Source organism: Hypanus sabinus, chromosome 6 (assembly GCF_030144855.1).
Source record: "Hypanus sabinus isolate sHypSab1 chromosome 6, sHypSab1.hap1, whole genome shotgun sequence".
NCBI lineage: Eukaryota > Metazoa > Chordata > Chondrichthyes > Myliobatiformes > Dasyatidae > Hypanus > Hypanus sabinus.
The window spans coordinates 113864005-113880337 of record NC_082711.1 but is presented as its reverse complement, the minus strand read 5'-3'; the positions used below and the strand labels follow the sequence as shown (position 1 = coordinate 113880337).

Here is a 16333-nt window from a genome sequence, read left to right as displayed (position 1 = left end):
TTAGATAGAATAGTGTCCTATGAGAGAGGGGAATTGTTATGACTGTTAGTAATGTGTTTTTATTTAAGATTTCTTTTGCATTCCATTCCTTCTTGAAATGCAATCAGCCCACGAATTAAATGATAATAACGACTGCAAGGTTTAAAAATCAAGCTTCATTTCATTCCCATGCAGGCATTAGAGATTGACAGACTGAACGAGAAGGCCCTGTACAGACGTGGAGAGGCAAGACTCTCTGTGAATGAGTTCGACCTGGCGAAAGCGGATTTCCAGGAGGTTCTTCAGGTCAACCCTGACAACAAGGCAGCAAGGGCCCAGCTTCTCATGTGCCAGAGGAGGATAAAGGAGCACCACGAGAAGAACAAGAAGATCTATGCTAATATGTTCCAAAAGTTTGCAGACAGGGACTTAAAGGTGTGTGTGAAATGGGGGCAGTTTGAATGATCAAAGAAAGATCTGTATTTGTCAATTACCTGCGACTTGCCAGAATCAAAATCAAAATTGACTTTATTGCCATCTGCGCAAGTTACATGTGTAAACTTAATTGCAGCCGCGTTACAGTCACATAGAATCATACAAGTAGCTTTCAGAAGAAAACAATAAATTATCTCAAGATTGTTCACGAAGCACAATTAGAAGAAAAAAATTACAGGGAGAGTGTGCAAATTCCATGAAGCACGGGGTTTGAAGCAGATTATTGGAATAGGAAGGCAGTAACACTAAAAGCTGCATCACTGTACTGACAGATCTCAGCTCCAGCCATTTGACCACACAGCCTGGAGCACTGGGAGAATGCTGAACCATCAGAGGAAAACTTAAACCACCCTCTATTTGCCCTTAGCTTGTTATTAAGTAACATGCAATAATACTTGAGGGTAAATTTACATTCTTATTTGAATAAATACCACCAAAATAGAATATATGACAATATTTCATTACTGCATATGGTACCATGCAGTGCCGTTTCAGAAGTAGTTCATGAGTAGCGAAATGCTTTGGGATGTCTGAGGACTTGAAAAGTAAATATACCTCTACTATAACTGAGTATATGAGGAGATGCGTCTCTACCAAAGGAGGTGTAAGGTGCTCCTTCCCTACACTAGTCTGCAGGTCACCCTTGGGCAAGGGGTAGCATCTGTTTAGCCCCCCACAATCAGTGTCACGTGAAGCCATGGGAGTAGGTGGTGGATGGTCGGATGAGCAGCTGGTTCATATCACAAGCCTGGGTTGTGAGACCACTGACGCCAGGCAGACAATCTCTGAAGAGTACTGATAATGGCTGGGGGGGTATCACCCATCTTGTAAAGATGCTGCCCAAAAGAAGGCAATGGTAAACCAATTCTGTAGGAAAATTTGCCAAGAACAATCATGATCAGGGGATCATGATCACCCACGTCACATGACTCGGCACATAATGATGATGTCACTTGACATGGCACATACTGACGATGATGATGATGACAAAAGAAAACAAATATATAAACCAAGCAGACTTACTAAATCCAAGTACAGACTATAGATAGCAAGTGTGTTCCATTGGTAGATGAATGACTGTTTGTCAGGTAGAAATTACTATGGTTTGCAAAACAAAAAAAGTATGTTTGACGCAACATCTTACCCAAGACTACAGGAAATGAACGGGCTACAAAATTCTGGTCTAACAAAGAACTGTCAGTGACACATGAGGATGAATGTATCCTTCTATGCTTCAAAGTTCTATAGTTGTGATTATTTTCTTTAACGGGATGCATATATCTGGCCTCCATATCATTTAGATTACCCCTGTTTCCCCCAACCTTCACTGCCCCAGCCTATCCCCCTGATTCTCTCCTTATCTGTAAGAACATGCACTGAGCTTCAGTCTCCACAATGGAAGCATAAGCTTTTGCATCACGGTCAGATGATGTCTCAGCTCCAGAAACAGCTAACATGTTTGGGGAATCTAATTGCTTCCTTCTGACGCCTAGTCTATTTTGCAGGGAAGAAGAGGCAAATCTTCCAGGGAGAAAGGGAGCAATATGCTTAAAGAGGTGGAGGAGGATTCGCCTGAAGAAAAAAAACCCAGAGAGGCAGCATGAAGGGGGAATGCCCCTGTCAGAAGAACAAAGTGGCTGGTTTCTAAGTTGGCCCTAAATGGCACCTCAGCAACCCTGTGCTGAACAATGTCCCGCTTTAAGGTGCAAGGAGCTGTTTTCTGCCGATAAAAGGGAACAAAAGAATTGTTATAGCTGGAGATCTCGAGAAGTACATTGACAGCTGCTGGTTGCAGACTCCACCGAAAGCCATGGCAGATCTTTATAAACCTGAGTGAAAGTATTTCTGAGCATTCCAGAATCAAGCACAAATAAACATAATAATCGTCCTCCTCTGGTTTTGGATATTTGTCCTTGAATGCGGTGAATAGACAGTCATGTGAGTAGGTTCTGTTAGGGTGTAACCTTCTGCATCAACCCTGCAAAGAATTCACTTTCAAGATGAGCTTCCAGAGAGTAAAGGAACAACCTTCTAATTCAGCTGAAATGCCTTTTCCTTGCCTGTAAGAACATGCACTGAGCTCCCTCGTTCTACTATAGAGAAGCAGGCTTCTCAAAGGCTTTCTCCGTCACTGCCCCCAGCTGTGTCGGAGGTACACTTCTCACTGCTGTGTCACGGCAGGACCCTGGTCTGTGGTCATTCCCCACAGAGCCTCTGCAGTGTTTCAATGAGCTTCAGTGTTTCTGTCTCCACTGTACTTGCAAAGATTGTCCTCATTGACAGAGCCAACGGCAATCCAAGGAGTAACTGTTTGTAGTGGAATACCTGAGCAACTTCTGTCTTTAACATTTAGGTTTCTCAATAAAAAGCTTGTTTCATACTGAAAGCTGTCAGGAACATTATCAGAAAACACTTCTATCTGATGATTCCCCTGCAACATGGCCCAGCTCGTGCAGTGGATGCCACTACTCTGGGTGCAAAGTGAACTCTAGGAACACGGGATACTCGAAGCAACAAGCAGCCTGCTGGAGGAAGTCATTAGCTTGAGTGCGCAGAGCGGATAGGAAGCGTAGACATTCTGGGTCAAAGCACTGTATCAGGACTGAGAATGGAGAGGGAAGATAAGCAGTAGAAAGAGGAGGAGTGGTCGAATGGGAGCCAAAGGTGACTGGAAGAGGGGTGCAGTATTACAGTCAGATTAGGCCAAGCTGTCGAGGGGTAGAGGTGGAGTTAAGAGGCAGAGAAAGGTGGATGATCAGTAAGGGCAAAGAGGCACATGAAGCCCAGAGAGTGAGGGGATGGTGAAGGTGAAGACAGTTCAAGAGCAGGAACACAAGGGACACCAGTGCTGGAATATGATCAAAGTGAAATGGGAACCATTGAAGAGATGGTGAGGGGGGGGGGAAGATGATGGGGAGAGATTGGGGAGAGAGAGAGAGGGAGAGAGGGGTTTGAGAATGGGAGGGTGGGGGCGAGGAGGGGGTGAGGGGGGAGATAGGGGAGAGTTAAGAGAGGGAGGAGAACTGGAACTGAATAACAGAGGGAGGGGAAGAGCAGGAGAGTGAAGTGGGTGGGTAGCCAGTGGATGGAAGCAGGAGGGGAAGGGGGAGGGGGGAAGTGTCAAAAACTGGAAGACTGGAAGTTTGGTGGAGGGGAGTGGGTTGTTGGTGAAAGAGGAAGCACTGGAAGTAAGGGTTATCGGAAATCGGAAAATTCAGTGTTCATACCATTGGGTGGTCAACTACTCAGGTGTTGTTTCCCTACTTTGCAATCGGACTCATCCCGGCAGAGCAGGAGGTGGCTGAGGATGGCTTTTGTGTTTCCAATAGTCAGTTGGCTTTGCATTTACTGGCTGATGTCCAGCTGTGTACCAATGAAAATTTCAGTTTGCTAAGTTAACCAGCAGTCCATCCATTCGTACAGGGTCACTGCATTCCCGATGAACCATTAACCAGCAGTCCATCCATTCATTCAGAGACACCACATTCCCTATGAACCGTTAACCGGCAGTCCATCCATTCGTTCAGAGTAACCACATTCCCTATGAACCGTTAACCAGCAGTCCATCCATTCGTTCAGAGTAACCACATTCCCTATGAACCGTTAACCGGCAGTCCATCCATTCGTTCAGAGTAACCACATTCCCTATGAACCATTAACCAGCAGTCCATCCATTCGTTCAGAGTAACCACATTCCCTATGAACCGTTAACCGGCAGTCCATCCATTCGTTCAGGGTCACTGCATTCCCTATGAACCGTTAACCATCAGTCCATCCATTCGTTCAGGGTCACTGCCATTACCATTAACTGAGTGCCACAGCTTCCTGGCTTATCCGATATATCCGGGTATGTCTAGAGAAGTTAGGCACAAAGATTAAAATTCACGACAAAAGTACATTCCCATGTTCATAGTCACGATGAATGTCAATGGTCTAAACAAAGCTCACGTTCTCGTTTTCCCTATTTATTATATTAAAAAAAAAACCCTAACCCTTAATACTAACCCAATTCTGCTTCACATCCCCGTTGTCACTATTCTGCCGACTAAATTAAGATCGCAAGCAAACTGCTATGAGTGATTAAGACGATTAGCCCAAACACCGGCGAGTGCCCATGACATTGGCAAGAACCGTTCCCCGATGGGGGTAGGGAACAATCCATTCCGTTAACCATCAGTCCATCCATTCGTTCAGGGTCACTGCATTCCCTATCAACCGTTAACCAGCAGTCCACCCATTCATTCAGAGTCACCACATTCCCTATGAACCGTTAACCAGCAATCCATCCATTCGTTCACAGTCACCACATTCCCTATGAACCGTTAACCGGCAGTCCATCCATTCGTTCAGAGTCACCACATTCCTTATGAACCGTTAACCAGCAGTCCATCCATTCGTTCACAGTCACCACATTCCTTATGAACCGTTATCAGCAGTCCATCCATTCATTCAGAGTAACCACATTCCCTATGAACCATTAACCAGCAGTCCAATCATTCATTCAGGGTCACCACATTCCCTATCAACCGTTAACCAGCAGTCCATCCATTCATTCAGAGTAACCACATTCCCTATGAACCGTTAACCAGCAGTCCACTCATTCATTCAGGGTCACTGCATTCCCTATCAACCGTTAACCAGCAGTCCATCCATTCGTTCAGAGTCACCACATTCCCTATGAACCGTTAACCAGCAGTCCACTCATTCATTCAGGGTCACTGCATTCCCTATCAACCGTTAACCAGCAGTCCATCCATTCGTTCAGAGTCACCACATTCCCTATCAACCGTTAACCGGCAGTTCATCCATTCGTTCACAGTCACCACATTCCCTATGAACCGTTAACCAGCAGTCCATCCATTCGTTCAGAGTCACCACATTCCCTATCAACCGTTAACCGGCAGTTCATCCATTCGTTCACAGTCACCACATTCCCTATGAACCGTTAACCAGCAGTCCATCCATTCGTTCACAGTCACCACATTCCCTATGAACCGTTAACCAGCAGTCCATCCATTCGTTCACAGTCACCACATCCCCTATGAACCGTTAACCGGCAGTCCATCCATTCGTTCACAGTCACCACATTCCCTATGAACCGTTAACCAGCAGTCCATCCATTCGTTCAGAGTCACCACATTCCCTATCAACCGTTAACCGGCAGTTCATCCATTCGTTCACAGTCACCACATTCCCTATGAACCGTTAACCAGCAGTCCATCCATTCGTTCACAGTCACCACATTCCCTATGAACCGTTAACCAGCAGTCCATCCATTCGTTCACAGTCACCACATCCCCTATGAACCGTTAACCGGCAGTCCATCCATTCGTTCACAGTCACCACATTCCCTATGAACCGTTAACCAGCAGTCCATCCATTCGTTCAGAGTCACCACATTCCCTATGAACCGTTAACCAGCAGTCCATCCATTCGTTCAGAGTCACCACATTCCCTATGAACCGTTAACCAGCAGTCCAACCATTCGTTCAGAGTCACCACATTCCCTATGAACCGTTAACCAGCAGTCCATCCATTCGTTCAGAGTAACCACATTCCCTATGAACCGTTAACCAGCAGTCCACTCATTCATTCAGGGTCACTGCATTCCCTATCAACCGTTAACCAGCAGTCCATCCATTCGTTCAGAGTCACCACATTCCCTATGAACCGTTAACCAGCAGTCCATCCATTCATTCAGGGTCACTGCATTCCCTATGAACCGTTAACCAGCAGTCCATCCATTCGTTCAGAGTAACCACATTCCTTATGAACCGTTAACCAGCAGTCCATCCATTCATTCAGGGTCACTGCATTCCCTATGAACCGTTAACCAGCAGTCCATCCATTCGTTCAGAGTAACCACATTCCTTATGAACCGTTAACCAGCAGTCCATCCATTCATTCAGGGTCACTGCATTCCCTATGAACCGTTAACCGGCAGTCCATCCATTCGTTCAGAGTAACCACATTCCCTATGAACCGTTAACCAGCAGTCCATCCATTCGTTCAGAGTAACCACATTCCCTATGAACCGTTAACCGGCAGTCCATCCATTCGTTCAGGGTCACTGCATTCCCTATGAACCGTTAACCATCAGTCCATCCATTCGTTCAGGGTCACTGCCATTACCATTAACTGAGTGCCACAGTTTCCTGGCTTATCCGATATATCCGGGTATGTCTAGAGAAGTTAGGCACAAAGATTAAAATTCACGACAAAAGTACATTCCCGTGTTCATAGTCACGATGAATGTCAATGGTCTAAACAAAGCTCACGTTCTCGTTTTCCCTATTTATTATATTAAAAAAAAAACCCTAACCCTTAATACTAACCCAATTCTGCTTCACATCCCCGTTGTCACTATTCTGCCGACTAAATTAAGATCGCAAGCAAACTGCTATGAGTGATTAAGACGATTAGCCCAAACACCGGCGAGTGCCCATGACATTGGCAAGAACCGTTCCCCGATGGGGGTAGGGAACAATCCATTCCGTTAACCATCAGTCCATCCATTTGTTCACAGTCACCACATTCCCTATGAACCGTTAACCATCAGTCCATCCATTCATTCAGGGTCTCTGCATTCCCTATGAACCGTTAACCAGCAGTCCATCCATTCGTTCACAGTCACCACATTCCCTATGAACCGTTAACCGGCAGTCCATCCATTCATTCAGAGTCACCACATTCCCTATGAACCGTTAACCAGCAGTCCATCCATTCGTTCACAGTCACCACATTCCCTATGAACCGTTAACCGGCAGTCCATCCATTCGTTCACAGTCACTGCATTCCCAATGAACCGTTAACCAGCAGTCCATCCATTCGTTCACAGTCACCACATTCCCTATGAACCGTTAACCGGCAGTCCATCCATTCGTTCACAGTCACCATATTCCCAATGAACCGTTAACCAGCAGTCCATCCATTCGTTCACAGTCACCACATTCCCTATGAACCGTTAACCGGCAGTCCATCCATTCGTTCACAGTCACCATATTCCCTATGAACCGTTAACCAGCAGTCCATCCATTCGTTCACAGTCACCACATTCCCTATGAACCGTTAACCAGCAGCCCATCCATTCGTTCACAGTCACCACATTCCCTATGAACCGTTAACCAACAGTCCATCCATTCGTTCACAGTCACCACATTCCCTATGAACCGTTAACCAGCAGTCCATCCATTCATTCACAGTCACCACATTCCCTATGAACCGTTAACCAGCAGTCCATCCATTCATTCAGAGTCACCACATTCCCTATGAACCGTTAACCGGCAGTCCATCCATTCGTTCACAGTCACTGCATTCCCAATGAACTGTTTTTCCACACAGATATACTTGTGTCTTATATTTACAATGTAGTATCAACAGTAAAGACAAATGGTCTACTCTTGTTGGATTTGCAGCTGAAGACCTCCACCCCACTAATGTTTCATCCGTCTGCATTGCCTCAGTGAAGCTTCTGAGATGCTGTTACAAGGATCAATTCACTCTGAATTGTGGTCCCTTCCCAAAGCCTTTCTGGTGGCTGCCCCAAACCTCGACATACTCCCAGCAGGTACCTTGGACGTGGCTCGTGGACATCTCCCCACACTGGAAGAACAGGTTTTGGCAGGCCAAAGTGCACCTTACACTGAGTTAAAGATCTTTCCGTAGCAGTCCATGTTTGTCTTAGTACAGATCCGTATCTTCAGGAACATGTCAGAGCATAGAGCTCTGAGTTAAGCTGCTGCTTGGGACAAACCTCAGTAAAGACTACTGCATCCTTTCATAGAAGCTCTTCTCAAACACGCATTCTGCAAACGGGCAGAGGACTGTTTGATGGACACTTTAGCCTCCTGGAGAGCAACACCCAGTGAATTGCTCTAGAAATTTGTGCGCCTGGTATTCTTTTTCCAAACCTTTAAGCAAACTTAAGAAAAGAAGAATGTTAATATAAAGCCTTACAGCGGTTCCCAATCTGTATCCACGGACCCTTTGTTTAATGATGTTGGCTTGTGGCGTAAAATTTTAGGAACACCTGCTTTAATATAACAACACATCCCAAGGGACTTTACAGACAAGAATCGTCATTGTTCCTGGCAAAATTAACTGTGTTCAAACACACTCAAAATAAAAAGCTGCAGATGCTGGAAATCTGAATAAAAATAGAAAATGTTGGCAGCTCTCAGTAGGCCAAGCAGTATCTGTGGACAGAATGGATAAAGAGTTAACATTTTCCAAGAACTTTCATCAAAGCCCTGAGCAACTTCATGAGATCCCATCTTTATGCCAAACACCAGTATGATAGAGGATTGGCTGACTGGCAGGGGGCAAAGAGTGGGAAGAAAAGGGGCCTTTTCTGATTGCTGTTGGCAACTAGTAGTGTTTGCAGGGACAGTTTTGGAAACCACTTCCTCTCACAAGATATGTCAGTGATCAGGATGATGGAATTGATGGTTTTGTGGCCAAGTTTGCAGATGATATAAAGATATGTGGAGGGGCAGGTGGCACGGAGGAAGCTGAGAGTCTGCAGAAGGAATTAGACAGGTTATCAATATGGGCAAAAAAAAAGCGGCCGATGGAATACAGTGTAGGGAGTGTATGGCCATGCACTTTGGTAGAAGGAATAAAAATGTAGACTTTTCTAAACAGGGAGAAAATTCAGAAATCAGATATGCAAGGGCACTTGGGAGTCATAGTTCTAGGAAATGGGCCTTTCAGCCCATCTAGTCTCTGCTGAACTATCAAAATGCTCAGTGTCATCGACCTGCACCCAGACCATAGCCTTTCATGCCCCTCCCATTGTGTACCTATCCAAATTTCCCTTAAATCTTGAAATTGACCCCACATCTACCACTTGCACTGGCAGCTCGTTCCACACTCTCACTAACCTTTGAGTGAAGAAGTGCCCCCTCTTGTTCGTCTTAACCATGTCATCTATCACCCTTAACTCATGACCTATAGTTCTAGTTTCACCCAACCAATGGAAAAAGCCTGATTGCATTTACTCTCTCTTTACTCTTCATAATTTTGTACATCTCTATCAAAGGTCCCCTCAGTCTTATACATTCTAGGGAATAAAGCCCTCTCCAATTCAAACATTCCTTGTAACTTACTGCAGGTCCTCGAGTCCCAGCAACGTCCTTGTAAACTTTCTCTGCACTCTTTCAATCTTATTTAAATCTTTCCTGTAGGTAGGTGACCAAAACTGCACATAATTCCCCAAATTAGGCCTTGCTACCATCCTATACAATTTCAGCATAACATCCCAACTCTTGTACACTATACTTAGATTTATGAAGGCCAATGTGCCAAAAGCTTTCTTTATGACCCTATCTACCTGTGACGTCACATTCAAGTAATTATAGATCTGTATTCTCAGATCCTTCTGTTCTACTGCACTCCCCAATTTCTATATCACTCACAGTGTAAGACTTAGTCTAGTTGGTGCTCCCAAAAGGGAATACATCACATATGTCTGCATTAAATTCCAGCCACCATTTTTCAGCTATTCCAAATCCCACTGCAAGCTTTGCTAGTCTTCTGCACCATCCACTACACCCCCAATCAATGTGTTACCTGCAACTTTGCTGATACAATTAGTCACATTATCATCCAAATCATTCATATAGATGACAAACAACAATGGACCTAGCACTGATCCCTGTGGCACTCCACTAGTCACAGACCTGCAGTCAGAGAGGCAACCATCTACTGCCACTTTCTGGCTTCTTCTGCAAAGCCAATGTCTAATCCAATTTACTATCTCATCTTGAATGCAAAGCAACTGAAACTTCTTGACCAACCTCCCATGCAGGACCTTGTCAAAGACCTTGTTAAAGTCCATGCAGATAACATCCACGACCTTGCCTTCATCAACCTTCTCAGTAAATTCCTCAAAAAACTCTATAAAATTACTTAAACGTGACTTGCCAAGCACAAAGCCATGTTGACCATAAGTCCCTGTCTCTATAAAAACTTTTATATTGGTACCTTCCAGTAACTTTCCACTTGTGATATCAGCCTCAACGGCCTATAATTTCCTGGTTTATTCTTAAGACCAGCAGAACACCATTAGTTATCCTCCAATTCTCCACTACGTCAGCCGTGGCTGAGGATGTTTTAAATATCTCTGCTCAGGCCCCTGCAATTTCTGCACTTGCCTCCCATACGGTCCGAGGGAACACCTTGTCAAGCCCCGGGGATTTATCCACCCTAATTTGCCTTAAAACAGCAAACTCATCCTCCAGTGTAATTCATATAGGGTCTATGACCTCATTGCTGTGTTGCCTCAAATCTAAAGAGTCTTCATCAATCTCCCGAGTAAATACAAATGCCAAAATTCCATTTAAGATCTCCCCCAACTCCTCTGGCTCCACTAGGAAACAATTTTGTCCCTTGCTTTCCTTTTGCTCTTAATATGTTCATAGAAGCCATTAGGATTCTCCTTCACCTTGTCTGCAAGAGCAACCTCATGTCTTTCTTTAGCCCTCCTGATTTCCTTCTTAAATGTTGCTTTGCATTTCCTATCATTCCCAAGTACCTTATTTGTTGCTGCCTGCCGATACCTGCTATGCAACTACTTTTATATCATAACCAGGGCCTCAATAATGCTCGGAAACCAAGTTCCCTGAACCTAAACCTTGCCCTTTATTCTGACAAGAACATACAAACACTTTGCTCTCGAAATTTCACTTGTGAAGGCCTCCCACTTACCTAGTACACCTTTGCCAGAAAACAACCTGTCCCAATCCATGCTTGCCAGATAATTTCTGATACCATCAAGATTAGCCTTTCTCCAACTGAGAATCTCAACCCAAGGACCAGACCTATCCTTTTCCACAATTATCTTGAAACTAATGGCATTATGATCACTAGATGCAACGAGTTCCCCTACACAAACCTCTGTCACCTGCCCTGTCCCACTACCTTATAGGAGATCAAGTATTACACACTCTCCCTCCTCTGGGGGAGCCTAGGACCAGAAGGCACAGCCACAGAATACAAGGGCATTCTTTTAAAAGAGAGATGATAAGGAATCTCTTCAGCCAGGGGTGGTGAAAATGTGGAATTCATTGTCATGAACAGAGGCCACCTGGAGGCCAAGTCATTGGGCATATGTAAAGCAGAGGCTGATTGATTGTTGATTAGTAAGAATGTTAAAGGTTATGGGAGAAGACAGTAGAATGGGGTTGAAGGGATAGTAAGTCAGTCATGATGGAATTACAGCACAAACTTGATGGTCTAATTCTGCTCCAACGTCTTATGGTCTTATGCACGTTTTCAATCTCTCCCTGCAACAACACCAATTCAATCTGTCTCAGTTCTTTCTGGGTCCACAGTTCCAGCTTTAGTCTCTGCTGCCCAAGACTAACTTTTATCAATAGTTCAATAATTCAATACTTCCATTTAATATCAGAGAATGTATACAATATACAACCTGAAAGCACAGGTTTATCAAGTTTAAACTGATGAATCCTATTAGTTCTGTTTGAAACCACTGGCATAAACCAGTGAGATCTCAGAATTTCTATGACATCTATACAAAACCATCATGATTTTGTACAGTGCTATCTAACCTCCTTTTAAACCTTTTTCTGCTCGAGACAAAACCGGATTTTCTGGGCTCTCATTTTGTTATTAAATTCCTTGTGTTTTTCTCAACCAGCTCATTCTTTGTAATGCATTTTCCTGGTGTTTTCTGTTTAAGCTTGTTAAGTTTATTTTGATTGGCTCAGGGATTCCATGTTACTTGTATTATTTAAGCGGATGCCTGGTTAGTACTAATCGCGGGGTCCTAGTTTTAAGAATGTTACTTTTCATGGCTGAGTCACTGATGTTCTACTGGAATTATGAATAACCTCTAGTCGCCGTTTCTACATTGGAGATTGGCTTTCCTTTGCACTTGGGTTCCAATATTGCCAGCACAAGCTGTGACACCTCCTCACCCTACTGTATGTTGGATTTACAAATTGCACAAGATTCTTCTTATTTTCCCCTCCACACAGCAGCCTTCCCCCACCCACCCACCAATTAACTTTTCTCCAGATCCTGAAAGTCTTTGATTTGAAAAAGAAATCAAATCAGGCTGTGATATATCTTAGCAACTTCATTGGGAAACATATGCAAGAAAAGGCATTCTGTATCACAGGCAAACAAAATGGTTGGTCAGCTAAGTGCTCCCTGCTCGTTGTCAAGTTAGCTTGAAATTTAAACAATGCTGTCACTAAGTACTTGGGGATATTCTGCAGGACACCCTTGTAATGTGGGCAATTACAAGTCTGTAATAATGTCTCAGAGATACCAGGAGCTTCAACCAAAATATTGGTGTAATACAAAACCACTGGGGAAATTCAGCAGGTGAGGCAGCTGGATTTGAGGGAAATGGATAGCTGATGGTTTGGGTTCGTCTGGTGAGGGATCTGACCTCTAAACACACCCCATCATTAGGTGCTGCCTCACCCTTCCTCCAGTGCTTTCTTGTGTTGGTCTAGACTCAAGCATCTGCCATCTGTGACTCCAGAAAACAGATCTACTCTATTGTAGATGAGCAATAATTAAAGATGTGTTCACACCACACATTGTAGTACCGGGCAAAGCTTTTAGCTACACACATAGCTAGGTGTCTAAGTCATTCCTGATGCGATAGTGAAGTGCAAACTCCAGCTCTAGTCGAAGGAGCCCAATGCATGGAAGCCAGTTGGGCAGCTGCTGCAACATCGCCCTTGCTGTGGTTTCAGATGTAATGAAAGGTAGGGGTACCACTTGCCTAAATTGGCAGTGATACATTCTTACTTATGCAGCAAAAAACATCTTCAAAACAGAAATGACACCAATAGAACCCATTTTCCGAATCTAATCCTCCCAGCAGGAACGAGCAGTTGCTGAATATCTTTTGTTTATAATTCTGGTTTTGTTGACATTAGTAGCAGCTGTTCCAAATCAGTGAACACAAGACTATTTTGTTACAGCGTGTGTAGAATTTTGTTCAAGTACGTACATTTTCAAATACCCGATCAACAGAGCTCAACTTGAATGAAAAGACCCGGCAACTAATTGACTGCATATATAGGTGTCCCTGTTTTCACTATTTATCATTCTAAAGAGACATCTAGAACAGTTTGTACTGATACCTTGAATGTGGAAAAGATGACTAATGAACGCAGAACAAAGTGCTGCTGCGGACCTTCAGTAAGCTTCCACGATCCCCTCCCCCATCCTTGGAGTAAATATTAGGTTTTGACTGAAAAAAGCAGGCCAGAGTTGGAGCAATCAGTTTGAACCCAGAGTTTAAGTGACAATGGAAGCACATTGAATAGTGATTTTACAACTGAAGTTGGACCTGTGTTTAAAAAGGAAAATATTTGTAGGTTTGGGGAAAAAATGATGAGAGGTGAGGATTAATTGGATAACTCTGTTCAAAATTGATTTATTATTTGTTTAATGTGTGAATTAGGAGCATTTGTGGATGACGGGATGGAGATACGTCCCTACCAAAGGAGGTGTAATGAGCTCCTTCCCTCCGCTAGCCTGCAGGTCACCTTTGGGAAGGGGTAGCACCTGCCTAGCCCCACGACTAGGGTCATGTGAAGTCATGGGAGCAGGTGGTGGATGGTCATATGAGCAGCCAGTGCAGATCACAAGTCCTGGTTATGCAACTGCTGACGGCAGGAAGACAGTCTGTGAAGAGTATTGATCATGGCTGGGGTCACCCGTCTTGTAAAGACACTGCCCAGAAGAAGGCAATGGCAAACCACTTTGGTAGAATAAATTGCCAAGAGCAATCCTGGTCATGGAATGACCATGATTTATCACATTCTACAACGTGGCACATAATGACGATGACGATGATGATTTTGGCCAATTGGCTTTTGATCGCTTCAGTATTTCTGCAAAATGATGTCTGATCAGAGTGTAAACTTAGTTCTGAATTCTTGCCTACTTGTAGGGCCTTCTCAACTGCCTTGCTTATTTATCTATCTCTTTCTAAAAATATGCAAAGACGCTGCTTACACTGAAAAAAAAGGCCTCATCTTTGCCTTAAATGGGCAAGTCCACATTTTAAACGCCTACTGTGGTTACGGATTCCAGATTCTACACCCACAGGAGATCTTTTCACTATCAGCACCCCTCAGTATCAGTTAAATATTTCTCTCGTTGCCCTTTACTCTAACTTCAACCAGCTACAAACTTAACCTGTCCTTCCTTTCCTTGCAAGATAACCTACACTTTTAGGTACTGCCTGGTAAAATGTTTTCCTGAATTATTTCCAATGTTTTAATATCATCTCTTAAGTAAGACCAATTTTGCCCCCAACACAACAGATATAGTCTCACCCTAGCTATGAATGATGACATTCTTTTGGCTCTTCTAACCAATTTCTTAATCTACAAATTAACATTTTGCAAATTATAGATGGGGGGACCTAGATCACTTTGCCTCTCAGAGCTTGACATCTCTCACTATTTAGGTAAAATACCCTTGTTTTAAAAGAAGTTCCTTGCCAAATTGGACAATTTCATATTTTACCTCATTAACTTTACCTTTGCCAAGTGAATTTACCTCCTGTCCGTGGGTTACTAGCAAGTTTAGGACCATCACATCGAGTTCATTTCTAGGGATGTGAGCAATTTGCATTTCTGTAAATGGGTTTATGATCTCTCCATGCACTCTCTGTCTCTGTGAGGGCAACCAGCAGTTCTTGATTGTGTTGATTTTTCCAGCTTGGGAAAAATTATCCTCCCTGAAGTAAGATGACCAAAAGTGGGCCATTCATTTCTCATGTGAAACTTCGCAGGACTTTTTTTAAAGCATCTAGTCTAAATCACTTCAGGTTCTCTTCCTCATTTTCAATTTAATTCACATAAATTGTCATTCAGCCATACATGAATACCTATAGATATAGCCAAACGAGACAGCATTACTCTGGGACCAAGCTGCAAAACACAATACCAACAGTCACACAGCACAAGGCACACATAATACATACAAGATAGTGAGCAGATAAAGGTACAGTCACACAAAAAGTCCAGACCTGGGCCACAAATGCCACAGACATCTGCAGCTGACCACATTACAGCCTGTTTTCTGCTGAGGGGGCAGCGACAATTCCAGCCGAGACATACATACTTTTTGTATCTGTGTGTGTGTATGTATATATACAAACGCACACCACACACACACATATATATGAAAGCGACAGAACAAACTGAGAAACCAGAAAATAGCACTGTCAATTGCCTGAAGCTCAGTATCCACAACGCCTTTTTGGCGCTTCAGCCGAGTTTGTTTTAATGTATTGGCTACATCCACATCTCTGCCTGCATTGAAAGAAATCTTTACACTCATCCTCAACCATTCCCTGCAACTCCAATGCTATTTAATGAAGGGCTAAACTGTGAGATATCTGGTGGAGTTTCTGAGCAATATTCTCCTGTAAGCATGTCGTTCAAGCTCCAGAACCCCAAAGATAATTTTCCCTAACATCTCCCTGTTTCACTCTGACGGGGCAGGAACTCGTTCAGATGGGCGTCATACCGCAAGAAATGAGGCATTCTTTCAAAGCTTCGTAGAGCTCAATCTCTGCTTCACGCTCTTCAGTTTGAACACCATATGCATTTCTTTTCCTTGGCCCGCTAACATTCCTAGGCAGGCTTGGGTGATGAATTCAAAACTTTAGGTGTCTGTATTCAAATTGTTTTGGGTCAACGGGTCTCAAGCATTCCCTCTGCTGGACTCCTAAATGTCAAAAATAATCTGACCTCTAATGTGAGAGCCTCCAAATTTACAAAGTGGCACACTTTATTGACAGGAGTTTCAAAGCATCCTTTAAAACATTAAACTCATTCAAAGGAAGGCACCGGAGTCT

The 16333-nt window shown here is 43.7% G+C and overlaps 1 protein-coding gene across 4 annotated transcripts in view; it reads left to right on the top strand.

The window, feature by feature from the left end:
- The window catches only part of LOC132395766 (peptidyl-prolyl cis-trans isomerase FKBP5-like), a 291454-nt gene extending 288136 nt beyond the window's left edge, over window positions 1–3318 (top strand). For 2 of the 4 annotated variants that reach the window (XM_059972769.1, XM_059972770.1), the window contains 2 exons: window positions 175–414; window positions 1980–3313. In XM_059972769.1, coding sequence (XP_059828752.1) covers window positions 175–414; window positions 1980–2078 — 339 coding nt within the window. In that variant the 3' untranslated portion in view covers window positions 2079–3313. Of the gene's footprint in view, window positions 1–174; window positions 415–1979 lie in introns of all 4 variants that reach the window. The other 2 variants (XM_059972767.1, XM_059972768.1) reach the window with 2 other exon arrangements.
- Window positions 3319–16333: the final 13015 nt, after the last annotated feature.